The sequence below is a fragment of the Anomaloglossus baeobatrachus genome, chromosome 6, assembly GCF_048569485.1.
Source record: "Anomaloglossus baeobatrachus isolate aAnoBae1 chromosome 6, aAnoBae1.hap1, whole genome shotgun sequence".
Classification (NCBI taxonomy): Eukaryota; Metazoa; Chordata; class Amphibia; order Anura; family Aromobatidae; genus Anomaloglossus; species Anomaloglossus baeobatrachus.
Window position 1 is genome coordinate 556,413,669 of NC_134358.1, and position 14,297 is coordinate 556,427,965.

Genomic DNA, 14,297 nt, shown 5'->3' on the forward strand with positions numbered 1-14,297 from the left:
TTTAGGTGCGGTTTTAGTGAGGGTTTAGGTGCGGTTTTAGTGAGGGTTTAGGTGCGGTTTCAGTGAGGTTTTAGGTGCGGGTTAGAAGCGTTTTAGGTGTGGGTTAGGTGCGGGTTTAGGTGCGGGTTTAGGTTTGCTTTAGGTGCGGGTTATGTGCAGTTTTGGGTGCTGTTTTATGTCGTTGAAGTCAATGGGTGAAAAAGCGAAAAATCTCTGCTAAACTGGACCAATGATTGACATACTGCTGATTTTTTTTTTTTCTGCATCAAAATCTGCACAAAAAGGCACTGCATGCATAGCAAATCCAAAATCCCATAGACTTTACTGGCTTCAGGAGAGACATGCAGATTTTAAAAAAACTGCATCAAAAACCAAAGTTTGTGCACACGGCCTTACAATTATATACAGGGTGGTCCGAACGTAGGTGGACAGAAAATAATAACAATTTGCTCTAACAATTTCAGCATGTTGAGATTTCCAATACTCTTTTAAAATCCATTTTCTTTGATCTGTTTGTAAATTATTTGCCATTATGGGGTATCTGAATTATCTGAAAATAAAAACAGATTTGGGGGAGATTTATCTGTGGAAACTGGATCTGTGAAACTGACTCAGTTGCCCTTAGCAACCAATCAGATTCCACCTTTCATTTTCCAAAGAGTCTGTTAAGAATGAAAAGTGGAATCTGATTGGTTGCCAAGGGCAACTGAGTCAGTTTCAGTTTAGGCCTAAGACACACGGCATGAAAATCGGATAAAACATCGGATTCCACTCGGACCAATATTAGCCTGTGTGTCAGCACACATGAGCGATTATTTTCTAAGCCCTAATCGGACCGAGAAAACAATCGCAGCATGCTGGGGGTGTAATGCGAGACTGTTTCTCTAGCACCCATTCAAGTTAATGGGGCGAGAGAAAAATCGCACTGCACTCGCGGTACACCGGTGTACCGCGAGCGAGAATGGCAATAGCTGGCTACGGAGGCGATAGAGAGAGAAGTCCCTCCCGTCCTCCGTGCCGGCCCTCCCGTCCTCCGTGCCGGCCCTCCCGTCCTCCGTGCCGGCCCTCCCGTCCTCCGTGCCGGCCCTCCCGTCCTCCGTGCCGGCCCTCCCGTCCTCCGTGCCGGCCCTCCCGTCCTCCGTGCCGGCCCTCCCCTCCTCCGTGCCGGCCCTCCCGTCCTCCGTGCCGGCCCTCCCGTCCTCCGTGCCGGCCCTCCCGTCCTCCGTGCCGGCCCTCCCGTCCTCCGTGCCGGCCCTCCCGTCCTCCGTGCCGGCCCTCCCGTCCTCCGTGCCGGCCCTCCCGTCCTCCGTGCTGGCCCTCCCGTCCTCCGTGCCGGCCCTCCCGTCCTCCGTGCCGGCCCTCCCGTCCTCCGTGCCGGCCCTCCCGTCCTCCGTGACGGCCCTCCCGTCCTCCGTGACGGCCCTCCCGTCCTCCGTGCCGGCCCTCTGCAGCTGAGGTCCGATCGCATGATCGGACCTCAGTCGCAGTAACACTCGTATGACGCTCGGCTCCTGCTGTGCTGCCAGCGTGAGCCGAGTGTCATGCGAGGATCGCACTAGTCCCCCATGTGGCCCCGGCCTTATACTGTCCACCTACTTTTGGACCACCCTGTATTTTACTCACTCCTCTGAGCAGATGATGGCTACAGAATTTGTAGCTACATGTATCAATGTAAGTCTACATAAGCAAGGATGGTTGACCTTAGGGAGATCAACATCCGGCACCACGGAGACACCATCACGTGTTTCTCAACGCAGTGATTCTAGAGCAATGCCCAGAATTGCTCTAGAATCACTGCGTTGAGAAATACGTGATGGTGTCTCCGCGGTGTTGGATGTTGATCTCCCTAAGGTCAATCATCTTTGCTTATGTAGTCTTCTACTAGGCAATGCTCCCACTAGCCAGTTTCCTACTCCACACTGATGAGGGGCAAATACCCCGAAACAGCTGCCTGTGGATGGATACCATGTTTGGCATAGGTGGTCTCCTTGACTGGAGACTGCCCTTCCCGTGGTTGTTCCTTCCCGGTGAAAGACCTGGCTAGTTTCCTGGCAGCGTTGAGAAACATGTGATGGTGTCTCCGCAGGCTTTCTTGTTTTGTATCAATGTAAGGGTATGTGCGCACACAGAATTTTTGTTTCTTGAGCAATAAACGCACCCTCTGGCTGAAAAAAACGCATAAAAAATGCATGCGTTTTTGCCACGTCTTCGGTGCCTTTTGGTGCATTTTTGCCCCTACGTTTTTGTCAATAGCAAAACACAGGGAAAACGCAGAAAAGAAGTGACACACTGCTCCTTTTATCTGCAACCAAAACTGCAAGGAAAAAGAAGCATCGTGCGCACAGGCTTTCTGAAATCTCATAGACTTTGCTCGGGGAAGGACTGCATGAAGTTTAGGACAACAATCTGCACCCAAAAACGCGGCAAAAAACGCAGTGTGAGCACAAAGCCTAAAATGAGAACGATGGTGGTAATATTGGCATTCATGTGGCGTAAGCTCTCTGCAATTAATTGTGCGGCTATCATCGGGCTCGCATTACTATAGCTAATTCCCTGCTTTTGGGGTTTTTGTCCCGAATCCACCATCTGGTCCGTGCACACCGAAAACTGTTACCCTTGGTTGTTTATGAGCATGCGTCGGGTGGTTGATTCGGTGCATGCATTAATAAAAAATTGGATATCACGTTCAGCCATATAGGCATAGATACTTATGACATCAAGCCTTGAAGGATCAGATGCGTGATCTCATTTTTTTTCACGTGCACATCCTTTAAGTCAGCTGTTCAGCGCATGCGCACTGGAAAACAGATGTACTGGAACAGTTTATAGCGTTCATGCTCCACAAAGTCAGCATATATTCTTGATACTATATCTTAGCGCATGCACACTGGAAACTGTGCTACAGTACATTTGGTTTTAAGTGCGCATGCGCTGGATGGCCAATTTGGTAAATTCTCGCACAATGTTACATGATGGACTGCATGATAAAGGGGTTGTCTACTACTAGGACAACCTCTTCTCATTTTTTTTTGTTGCACCTTTAAAATAAGCTTATACTCCCGACGCCATTCCAGCACTGTCCCGTGATGTCATGTGTGCTTAATCAGCACTGGCTCACCCTCCCCACCTTTATACGTATACCTAATCAAGAAGAAGTGAGAGTTGCGGCTACCATTCACTTCCCGTTGACCACCTATTTGTCAGAAGACAGAGATGCCGGCGGGGATTTGGCGCAGGGCTTGTCTACTGTGAGCCCCATGAGCGTGAGTGCCGACACTGCTGGAACCACGCCGGGAGCAGGGCAAACATGGGAAATGAGAAGGGCTTTGTCCATTAGAACAACCCCACACTGCACTATAACGCAACTGAGTGCTAGCCAATGCTTTATCGGATAGCACACACTCCATTGTTATACTATGGGGTAGTGCCGACCAGAGCTTTTTTTTCTCTCGCCATTTCAGCATGAGAATTAAGGAAATTAAGTTCTCCATATTCTCCTCACCTGTGCTCCGATTCTCACATGCAAGAGGATTGGATCAGAGTAAAACACACACACACTAAAATTGTGGAACACTTTAAAAAAACTGTTCCTCAACATAAAACTGGCATATACTTTGAATATCACCATCTACAGTACATAATGTCAGAAGATTTGGAGATTTAAGAGAAAAGTAAAGCTTTATAGTGCAAAGAAGAAGCCAAATGTCAGGACATTCCAGAAACACGGCAGTGTCCTCTATACAAAAATGTAAAACTGTTAAATTCTATATGGAAACTATAGACCTCGTGTTCTGTGGACTCAGGGAAAGGGACCATCCAATTTGTTATCGAGGAGAGGGACCATCCAATTTGTTATCGAGGAGAGGGACCGTCCAGCTTGTTATCGAGGAGAGGGACCGTCCAGCTTATCAAGGAGAGGGACCATTCAGCTTATCGAGGAGAGGGACCATCCAGCTTATCGAGGAGAGGGACCATCCAGCTTATCGAGAAGAGGGACCATCCAGCTTATCGAGGAGAGGGACCGTCCAGCTTGTTATCGAGGAGAAGGACAGTCCAGCTTGTTATGGAGGAGAGGGACCATCCAACTTTTTATCGAGGAGGACAATCCAGCTTATCAAGGAGAGGGACCATCCAGCTTGTTATTGAGGAGAGGGACCATCTAGCTTGTTATTGAGGAGAGGGACCATCCAGCTTGCTATCAAGGAGAGGGACCATCCAGCTTATCGAGGAGAGGGACCATCCAGCTTATCGAGGAGGACAGTCCAGCTTGTTATCAGCTTGTTATCGAGGAGAAGGACAGTCCAGCTTGTTACCGAGGAGAAGGACAGTCCAGCTTATCGAGGAGGGGGACCAACCAGCTTGTTATTGAGTGACCATCCAGCTTATCGAGGAGAGGGACCATCTAACTTTTTATCAAGGCGAAGGACAGTCCAGCTTGTTATCGAGGAGAGGGAACATTCACCTTGTTATGGAGGAGAGGGACCATCTAGCTTATCGAGGAGAGAGACCATCCAGCTTGTTATCGAGGAGATGAACCATCCAGCTTGTTATCGAGGAGATGAACCATCCAGCTTGTTATCGAGGAGAAGGACAGTCCAGCTTGTTATCGAGGAGAAGAACAGTCCAGCTTGTTATCGAGGAGAACAACAGTCCAGCTTGTTATCGAGGAGAACAACAGTCCAGCTTGTTATCGAGGAGAACAACAGTCCAGCTTGTTATCGAGGAGAAGAACAGTCCAGCTTGTTATCGAGGAGAAGAACAGTCCAGCTTGTTATCGAGGAGAACAGTCCAGCTTGTTATCGAGGAGAAGAACAGTCCAGCTTGTTATCGAGGAGAAGAACAGTCCAGCTTGTTATCGAGGAGAAGAACAGTCCAGCTTGTTATCGAGGAGAAGAACAGTCCAGCTTGTTATCGAGGAGAAGAACAGTCCAGCTTGTTATCGAGGAGAAGAACAGTCCAGCTTGTTATCGAGGAGAAGAACAGTCCAGCTTGTTATCGAGGAGAAGAACAGTCCAGCTTGTTATCGAGGAGAAGAACAGTCCAGCTTGTTATCGAGGAAAAGAACAGTCCAGCTTGTTATCGAGGAGAGGGACCGTCCAGCTTGTTATCGAGGAGAGGGACCGTCCAGCTTGTTATCGAGGAGAGGGACCGTCCAGCTTGTTATCGAGGAGAGGGACCGTCCAGCTTATCGAGGAGAGGGACCGTCCAGCTTATCGAGGAGAGGGACCGTCCAGCTTGTTATCGAGGAGAGGGACCGTCCAGCTTGTTATCGAGGAGAGGGACCGTCCAGCTTGTTATCGAGGAGAGGGACCGTCCAGCTTGTTATCGAAGAGAGGGACCGTCCAGCTTGTTATCGAGGAGCGAGACCATCCAGCTTGTTATCGAGGAGAAGAACAGTCCAGCTTGTTATCGAGGAGGAGGACAGTTGAGCTTATCGCGGGAGTCACCATCCAGCTTGTTATGGAGGAGAGGGACCATCCAGCTTGTTATCAAGTAGAGGGTCAATCGTTATCCGTGCACAGTTCCCTCATCTCTGATGATTTGAGGGGCATTAGTGCCTATGGCAGAGGCAGGTTACACATGAAAAGCGCTATCGATGCTGAGCTTTACATAGAGGCGTTGGAGCATCACCTGCTTTATCCAGACAATGTCTGTTTCACGAAAGACCTTATATATTTCAACAAAACAATGTTAAACCACATACTCTATCTTTCACTCCAAGACAGCTGGTGATGAACCGGATGCCTGCAATCCGGACCTTTCACCAAAAAAATGAAAAATCCCGCAAAGACCCAGAACTGTGGAGCAATGATAACCCGACGTCAGACAAGAATGTTCCAACGTTCCTCTCCCAAAACCCCAGACCTTTACTGACCAAAGAGGGTGGAAACTGCTCGGACACCACTTTTTTGATATATTTGCTGCCTTCGATTTATAAACTGGTAACATTTTTCATAAAAAATTGACACATTTGCAGCGTTCAACTTCTGATCTGGTCTGTATTCTGCTGCGGATGAAACAACTGCACTCAAGATACAAGTTTATAGACCCTGGATAGTTTTTGTTCGAGCCTCTTTGAGCTTTGGATGGCGCACACCTACTACTCTGTATTTTTGTACCTGAAACATGAAGTTCTGATAAGTAATTAAGTTCCTCCATAGAAAAGTGTCCTTCCTCCCTCTTCTCACAAAGCCGCCTCTGCCGTGAACGCGGAGCTCATTTCCACTCTAGTCGTGAATCTGATTTATGGCGAGACCACAAAAATCTGAGCCCTAATTAAATTAAGTGTGCAGCCTCTTTCTGCTTTCTCTTCATATAGCCGCTGCATTTTTTTATGCCGCCGTCACATATTCAGTATTTTTTAACTCTGACTTAAACGTAATAACTTTTAATCTTCTTTCGTTTTTTTTTTTCTTCTACATATTTTTTTTATGGACTCTAATTACCGGATATAAAATGCCGTATTTAAAGCCGTGTCCCAAAAATAAAATAAATGAAATTATTAGCTTCTGGCCCTGCGACGAGGCGTGCTTAATTCAGGATAAAGATTCCTCAATTATTGGCATTAAAGGGGTTGTCCGAGACATATATGATCTGTCTTTGGGATAGACCGTCAATATATACCGGTGGGGAGTCTCACACCCGTGACCACCATGATCATCTGTTCGATGCTCTGGTGGCAGCAAGATGTACACAGTTTTTAGAGATGGTACAACACAGCTCCGTAAACCATGTAGTGGCCATTCTATTGACATGAATGTAATCCGAGCTGCAGTACCAAGAATAGCCACCAGATAGTGTATGGCGCTCTGCATCCGGCTGTTTGTGCGGCACCCACTATGGTTTGGTGGGGTTGTTTGCAGTCGGTCCCCTCACATATCAGATATTGATTGACTAGTGATGAGTGGATACTACCATGCTCGGGTGCTCTGTACTCGTAACTAGTGATGAGCGAGCACTACCATGCTCGGGTGCTCAGTACTCGTAACTAGTGATGAGTGGGCACTACCATGCTCGGGTGCTCAGTACTCGTAACTAGTGATGAGCGGGCACTACCATGCTCGGGTGCTCAGTACTGGTAACTAGTGATGAGCGGGCACTACCATGCTCGGGTGCTCAGTGCTCATAACTAGTGATGAGCGGGCACTACCATGCTCGGGTGCTCAGTACTCGTAACTAGTGATGAGCGGGCACTACCATGCTCGGGTGCTCAGTACTGGTAACTAGTGATGAGCAGGCACTACCATGCTAGGGTGCTCAGTACTCGTAACTAGTGATGAGTGAGCACTACCATGCTCGGGTGCTCTGTACTCGTAACTAGTGATGAGTGGGCACTACCATGCTCGGGTGCTCTGTACTCGTAACTAGTGATGAGCGGGCACTACCATGCTCGGGTGCTCAGTACTGGTAACTAGTGATGAGCAGCACTACCATGCTCGGGTGCTCTGTACTCGTATCTAGTGATGAGCGGGCACTACCATGCTCGGGTGCTCTGTACTCGTAACTAGTGATGAGTGGGCACTACCATGCTCGGGTGCTCTGTACTCGTAACTAGTGATGAGCGGGCACTACCATGCTCGGGTGCTCAGTACTGGTAACTAGTGATGAGTGAGCTCTACCATGCTCAGGTGCTCAGTACTGGTAACTAGTGATGAGCAGCACTACCATGCTCGGGTGCTCTGTACTCGTATCTAGTGATGAGCGGGCACTACCATGCTCGGGTGCTCAGTACTGGTAACTAGTGATGAGCAGCACTACCATGCTCGGGTGCTCGGTACTCGTAACTAGTGATGAGCGGGCACTACCATGCTCGAGTGCTCGGTACTCGTAACTACTGATGAGCGGGCACTACCATGCTCGGGTGCTCAGTACTCGTAACTAGTGATGAGTGGGCACTACCATGCTCGGGTGCTCGGTCCTCGGAACTAGTGATGAGCGGGCACTACCATGCTCGGGTGCTCAGTACTCGTAACTAGTGATGAGCGAGCACTACCATACTCGGGTGCTCGGTATTCGTAACTAGTGATGACCGGGCACTACCATGCTCGGGTGCTCAGTACTCGTAACTAGTGATGAGCGGGCACTACCATCACTTTAACCTTGAAAATGGTCTTTTTCTTGATGCTATTGATAATTGAAGAAGCTAATAGAGAAATAACTATTTGCAGGAATGATTTATGGTGGAACTATAGGAGTATTGCCAATGTCAAGTTTTAGGGCCATAGATCAACTGATTTTTATGTTTGCCCACCTTGTATTAACGAATGGAGCCGTGCTGGTGCGCATGCGCGGCCATTTCTTCATACAAGATCTATGGATTGATGGGGCCACCAAGTTATCACTTATGCTGTGAACAGCAACAATCCCATTAATAACCTATACATATATCCTTGAATGATGTTTGCTGACTTCTGGCATTAGGTACAAGGCTTTGTTCACACTGCAGTCAGAACTGGGGGTCTCTGTTGACAGTGCCATTGCCTTTCACACCAAAAACACCGCTGCATTCTGTGCAGCGCATGTCAATAGGGTCCATCAGGAGCTGTTGATGTCTATAGGATCTGTCACTGTGCTGTGGTTTCCATTATAAAGCTCTGTGTATGGAGTCATCTGGATTCTGCACCCCGAAGTGGGGTTTTCGTTGAGTGATTGCCGCGCATGCGCAACACCGCACCAATCATTGTCTAAGGGACTGTCAAGCCAATCTTGAGATTATTACACAATTAAACCGCAAAGTACATATAAAATATGCAGCGATTATTTTGTTTTCTGAATAATTGCAAACTTTAATTTTTGGGGTTTTTTTTTGTTTTTTTTTTGTTTCAGAGAACCCGAGGTCAGAAGAGAAAGAGAAGCTACCTGCTGGAAGATGACAAGCCGGAGGTCAGGGTTCCGAAGGTTTTTGTAGGCGACTGGTGGAAGGCGATGTGATTTTTCTCACCTGTCTCTCTGGTTATATCAGGAGCGGTCGCAGCGGGAGAGGAGAAGACGACTGTCGATGCCTTTAAATAAAAGGCTAAAATCGGAGGACCCGAGAACCGAATGTGCGTCCTGTAAAGGCGTCGGGGACAATGAAAACCTCGTCAGGTACCGCGCTTGGTCTTCTACCCAGTCACAATGCGGGGGCAACTCTCACTATGTGCATACCTGACGATGACGTCCACTTGAGCTTGTTGGGTATCAAATCCCAAAGCCACGGTGCCAATATGGCGTTGGGGGTCCCGTTTGTAGCTGTAGCAGCCAGTCAGGTACCGCGCTTGGTCTTCTACCCAGTCACAATGCGGGGGCAACTCTCACTATGTGCATACCTGACGATGACGTCCACTTGAGCTTGTTGGGTATCAAATCCCAAAGCCACGGTGCCAATATGGCGTTGGGGGTCCCGTTTGTAGCTGTAGCAGCCAGTCAGGTACCGCTCTTGGTCTTCTACCCAGTCACAATGCGGGGGCTGTGTTTGCTTTCTGGAGGTCCACTTGAGCTTGTTAGGTATCCCATTCCAAAGCCACGGTGCCAATATGGCGTTGGGGTCCTCCACTCTTCTACAAAGGCTTTCCATAAGGTAGTGGAGGGTCTATGGGAAGTTTTGTTCATTTGACATGTGTGGCACTGATGTTTGGGGGGAAAAGGAGGAGGTCTGGCTTCCAATTGGCGTTTCTCCACCCCAGTATCATCTCCTACTACCTCTTGAAGCTCATCAAGAGAATGCCAAGAGTGTGCAAAGCAGTAATCAAAGCAAAAGGTGGCTACAGATACACACACACACATACAGTGCTGGCCAAAAGTATTGGCACCCCTGCAATTCTGTCAGAGAATACTCAGTTTCTTCCTGGAAATGATTGCAATCACAAATTCTTTGGTATTATTATCTTCATTTAATTTGTCTTAAATGAAAAAAAAATAAAAAACTTTTGTCATAAAGCCAAATTGGATATAATTCCACACCAAACATAAAAAAGGGGGTGGACAAAAGTATTGGCACTGTTTGAAAAATCCTGTGATGCTTCTGTAATTTGTGTAATAACAGCCCCTGTAACTTACCTGTGGCACCTAACAGGCGTTGTCAATAATAAATCACACTTACAGCAGGTGACATGGAGTAAAGTTGACTCAGCCTCTGTCCTGTGTCCTTGTGTGCACCACATTGAGCATGGAGAAAAGAAAGAAGACCAAAGAACTGTCTGAGGACTTGAGAATCCAAATTGTAAGGAAGCATGAGCAATCTCAAGGCTACAAGTCCATCTCCAAAGACCTGAAAGTTCCTGTGTCTACGGTGCGCAGTGTCATCAAGAAGTGTAAAGCCCATGGCACTGTGGCTAACCTCCCTAGATGTGGAAGGAAAAGAAAAATTGACGAGAGATTTCAACGCAAGATTGTGCGGATGGTGGATAAAGAACCTCGACTAACATCCAAACAAGTTCAAGCTGCCCTGCAGTCCGAGGGTACAACAGTGTCAACCCATACTATCCGTCAGCGTCTGAATGAAAAGGGACTGTATGGTAGGATACCCAGGAAGACCCCACTTCTTACCCCGAGACATAAAAAAGCCAGGCTGGAGTTTACCAAAACTTACCTGAGAAAGCCTAAAACGTTTTGGAAGAATGTTCTCTGGTCAGATGAGACAAAAGTAGAGCTTTTGGGGAAAAGCCATCAACATAGAGTTTACAGGAAAAAAAAGAGGCATTCAAAGAAAAGAACACGGTCCCTACAGTCAAACATGGCGGAGGTTCCCTGATGTTTTCGGGTTGCTTTGCTGCCTTTAGACTGCTTGACTGTGTGCATGGCATTATGAAGTCTGAAGACTACCAACAATTGTTGCAGCATGAGTGTAAGAAAGCTGGGTCTACCTCAGAGGTCATGGGTCTTCCAGCAGGACAATGACCCAAAACACACTTCAAAAAGCACTAGAAAAGGGTTTGAGAGAAAGCACTGGAGACTACTAAAGTGGCCAGCAATGAGTCCAGACCTGAACCCCATAGAACACCTGTGGAGAGATCTCACAATGGCAGTTTGGAGAAGGCCCCTTCACATCTCAGGGACCTGGAGCAGTTTGCCAAAGAAGAATGGTCTAAAATTCCAGCAGAGCGTTGTAAGAAACTCATTGATGGTTACCGGAAGTGGTTGTGCGCAGTTATTTTGGCTAAAGGTTGTGCAACCAAGTATTAGGCTAAGGGTGCTAATACTTTTGTCCGGGCCATTTTTGGAGTTTTGTGTGAAATGATCAATGATTTTGATTTATGTTTCATTCTCTTTTGTGTTTTTTCATTGCAAGCAAAATATATGAAGGTAATAATACCAAAGAATTTGTGATTGCAATATATATATATATATATAAAATAGTTACAGTTTGTACATTATGTGGTGAAGTGAATGGTGTAATTCATGTCTTGAACCCCAGCCGCATATATCGGGCCCTCATATGGTTATATAGAACGGAAAGCAGAGTTATGGCTTTTGGAAGAGGGGGTAAAGAGAGAAGACACACAAAAAAATGAAAAATTGCTTGTTCAACAAGGGGTTAAAGAGACTTTTCGGTCATAAACCTTTTCAGTGGTGGGCTGAGACCCTCACTAGAGCAGGGATCCCTTACATCCGTGGATACAATAGAAAACTTTTCCTATGTGCTCATTTGACTTTTCCCATTCGGCACCCTCTGGTACCACTCCGGACGTAGTTTATACAATCGCTGTGTTTGCAAGGTCTTTAGGTATTTATGCAACTGTAGAAAGGATAGTTCAGTATTTTCTTTCCTTCTCTGTTTTTTGTTGTTGGTTTTGTAAATATCAATCTATAAGTGAACAGAGTAAGCTCCCTCCCCCTTCTTTGGAGTTGGAACAGCTCCTTCTCCCCTCTCACAGCATGGATCTCGCAGAATAGTTGAACATGCAGAATCATCCCCCTCCTACCCTCACTCTCCACTTTTTTTTTTTTGTCAATATAAATCTACTAGTGAACAAAGTACGTTTCCTCTCCCTTCTTTGGAGGTGGAACAGCTCCTTCTCCCCTCTGACAAAATGAATCTTGCAGAAAAGTTCAGCCTGCAGCATCATCCCCCTCCTACCCCCACTCCCCACTTTTTTTGTAAATATAAATTTATAAGTGTACAGAGTAGGTTCCCTCCCCCTTCTTTGGAGCTGGAACAGCTCCTTTTCCCCTCTCACGGCATGGATCTCACATAAAAGTTGAACATGCAGCATCATCCCCCTCCTATCCCCACGCCCCATTTTTTTTTGTAAATATAAATCTACAAGTGAACAAAGTAGGTTCCCTCTCCCTTCTTTGGAGCTGGAACAGCTCCTTGTCTCCTCTGACAAAATGTATCTTGCAGAAATCTTCAGCCTGTAGCATCATCCCCCTCCTACCCCCACTCCCAACTTTTTTTTTGTAAATATAAGTGTACAGAGAAGGTTCCCTTTCCCTTCTTTGGAGTTGGAACAGCTCCTTTTCCCCTCTCATAGCATGGATCTCACAGAAAAGTTGAACATGCAGCAACATCCCCCTCCTACCCCTACGCCCCACTATTTTTTTTTTTTTAAATATAAATTTATAAGTGTACGAAGTGGGTTCCCTCCCCCTTACTTGCAGCTGGAACAGCTCCTTCTCCCCTCTCACAGCAATGGAACTCACAGAAAAGTTCAGCCTGCAGCATCATCCTTCTCCTACCCTCACTCCCCACTTTTTTTTTGTAAACATAAATTTATAAGTGTACGGAGTAGGTTCCCTCCCCCTTATTTGCAGCTGGAACTGCTCCTTCTCCCCTCTCACAGCATGGAACTCACAGAAAAGTTCAGCCTGCAGCATCATCATCCTCCTCCTACTCCCCACTTATTTTTGTAAATATAAATTTATAAGTGTACAGAGAAGGTTCCCTCTCCCTTCTTTGTAGCTGGAACAGCTCGTTTTCCCCTCTCACAGCAGGGAACTCACAGTAAATTTCAGCCTGCAGCATCATCCCCCTCCTACCCCTTTTTTCACTTTCCATAACTGTTACTAAAAGCCCTTTTCTTTTTCTTTTTTTTTTTTTATTTTTTTTATTTTTTTTTAGTAACCATAGGGCGACAAAGGAAAAATCACCCTAATGAGACACACTACAAACTTTCATGCACTTGCAGTTATTAATTATGCCAAAAAGTAACAGGGAGAACATAAAATACGAAGTCATTGTCCCTGATTTATCCAATTTGGCGTTATGTAGGGGTGGACTTCGGCTCTTTTGACTTCACCCACTTTTTAAAAAGTTAATGATACCTGGCCTGGAATGGCTTTAAAATATTGCAATTTTTTTTTTTTTTTTTTTTTTTTTACAATTTTTGGCTGTCCAAATATTTTGTGACATTTCAAGCAGTTTTACACCAAAAAATTGGCAAAATTTGTTTGATTAAGCAAGGTCTAATTGATCCTGATGGAGTTTGGAGTAGCGCATTGTTGTCATTTCCTTTCATTTACTCTTCCTTAGATCTCAACAAAGGCTTTCATACTTGTCTTGTAATCCCCCCTGGGCCTTATTGACCGGGGTCATTCATTCATTTAGTGATTGACCCTTAGGGAATACATGGCGGATTCATTGGCGGCATCCTTGTCAGCGCTCACATATTTCACTTGTAATGATGAGATTTCTGCGATTCTGTAATTGATGTGTCAGTTTTCAATAATTAGAAGCCATTTGTGTCTCACATATGCTCCACATCACGTGTAATTAATGGATAGCTCTGTGTGATTTACCACCTCAAGCCGCCTGGTGCAAGAAAACCGGTGCTGGCCGAAGAGTTACTGCACAAAATGAATCATGATAATATGTATAGCAGTTATATTCTTGTATATAGGGGCAGTATTATAGTAGTTATATTCTTGTATTATAGTAGTTATATTCTTGTACATAGGGGGCAGTATTATAGTAGTTATATTCTTGTACATAGGAGCAGTATTATAGTAGTTATATTCTTGCACATAGGAGCAGTATTATAGTAGTTATATTCTTGTACATAGGAGCAGTATTATAGTTATATTCTTGTATATAGGGGCAGTATTATAGTAGTTATAGTCTTGTACATAGAGGCAGTATTATAGTAGCTATATTCTTGTACATAGGAGCAGTATTATAGTAGTTATATTCTTGTTCATAGAGGGCAGTATTATAGTAGTTATATTCTTGTACATAGGAGCAGTACTATAGTAGTTATAGTCTTGTACATAGGAGCAGTATTATAGTAGTTATATTCTTGTACATAGGAGCAGTATAATAGTAGTTATATTCTTGTACATAGGAGCAGTATTATAGTAGTTATATTCTTGTTCATAGA

At 45.8% G+C, this 14,297-nt stretch overlaps 1 protein-coding gene across 1 annotated transcript in view; it reads left to right on the plus strand.

The window, feature by feature from the left end:
* Positions 1–14,297, plus strand: part of PHF14 (PHD finger protein 14) — a 322,056-nt gene that overhangs the window by 153,749 nt on the left and 154,010 nt on the right. Inside the window, exons 16-17 of the mRNA XM_075316872.1 lie at positions 8,827–8,883; positions 8,963–9,087. Of these exons, the coding sequence (XP_075172987.1) occupies positions 8,827–8,883; positions 8,963–9,087 (182 nt within the window). The remainder of the gene's footprint in view (positions 1–8,826; positions 8,884–8,962; positions 9,088–14,297) is intronic.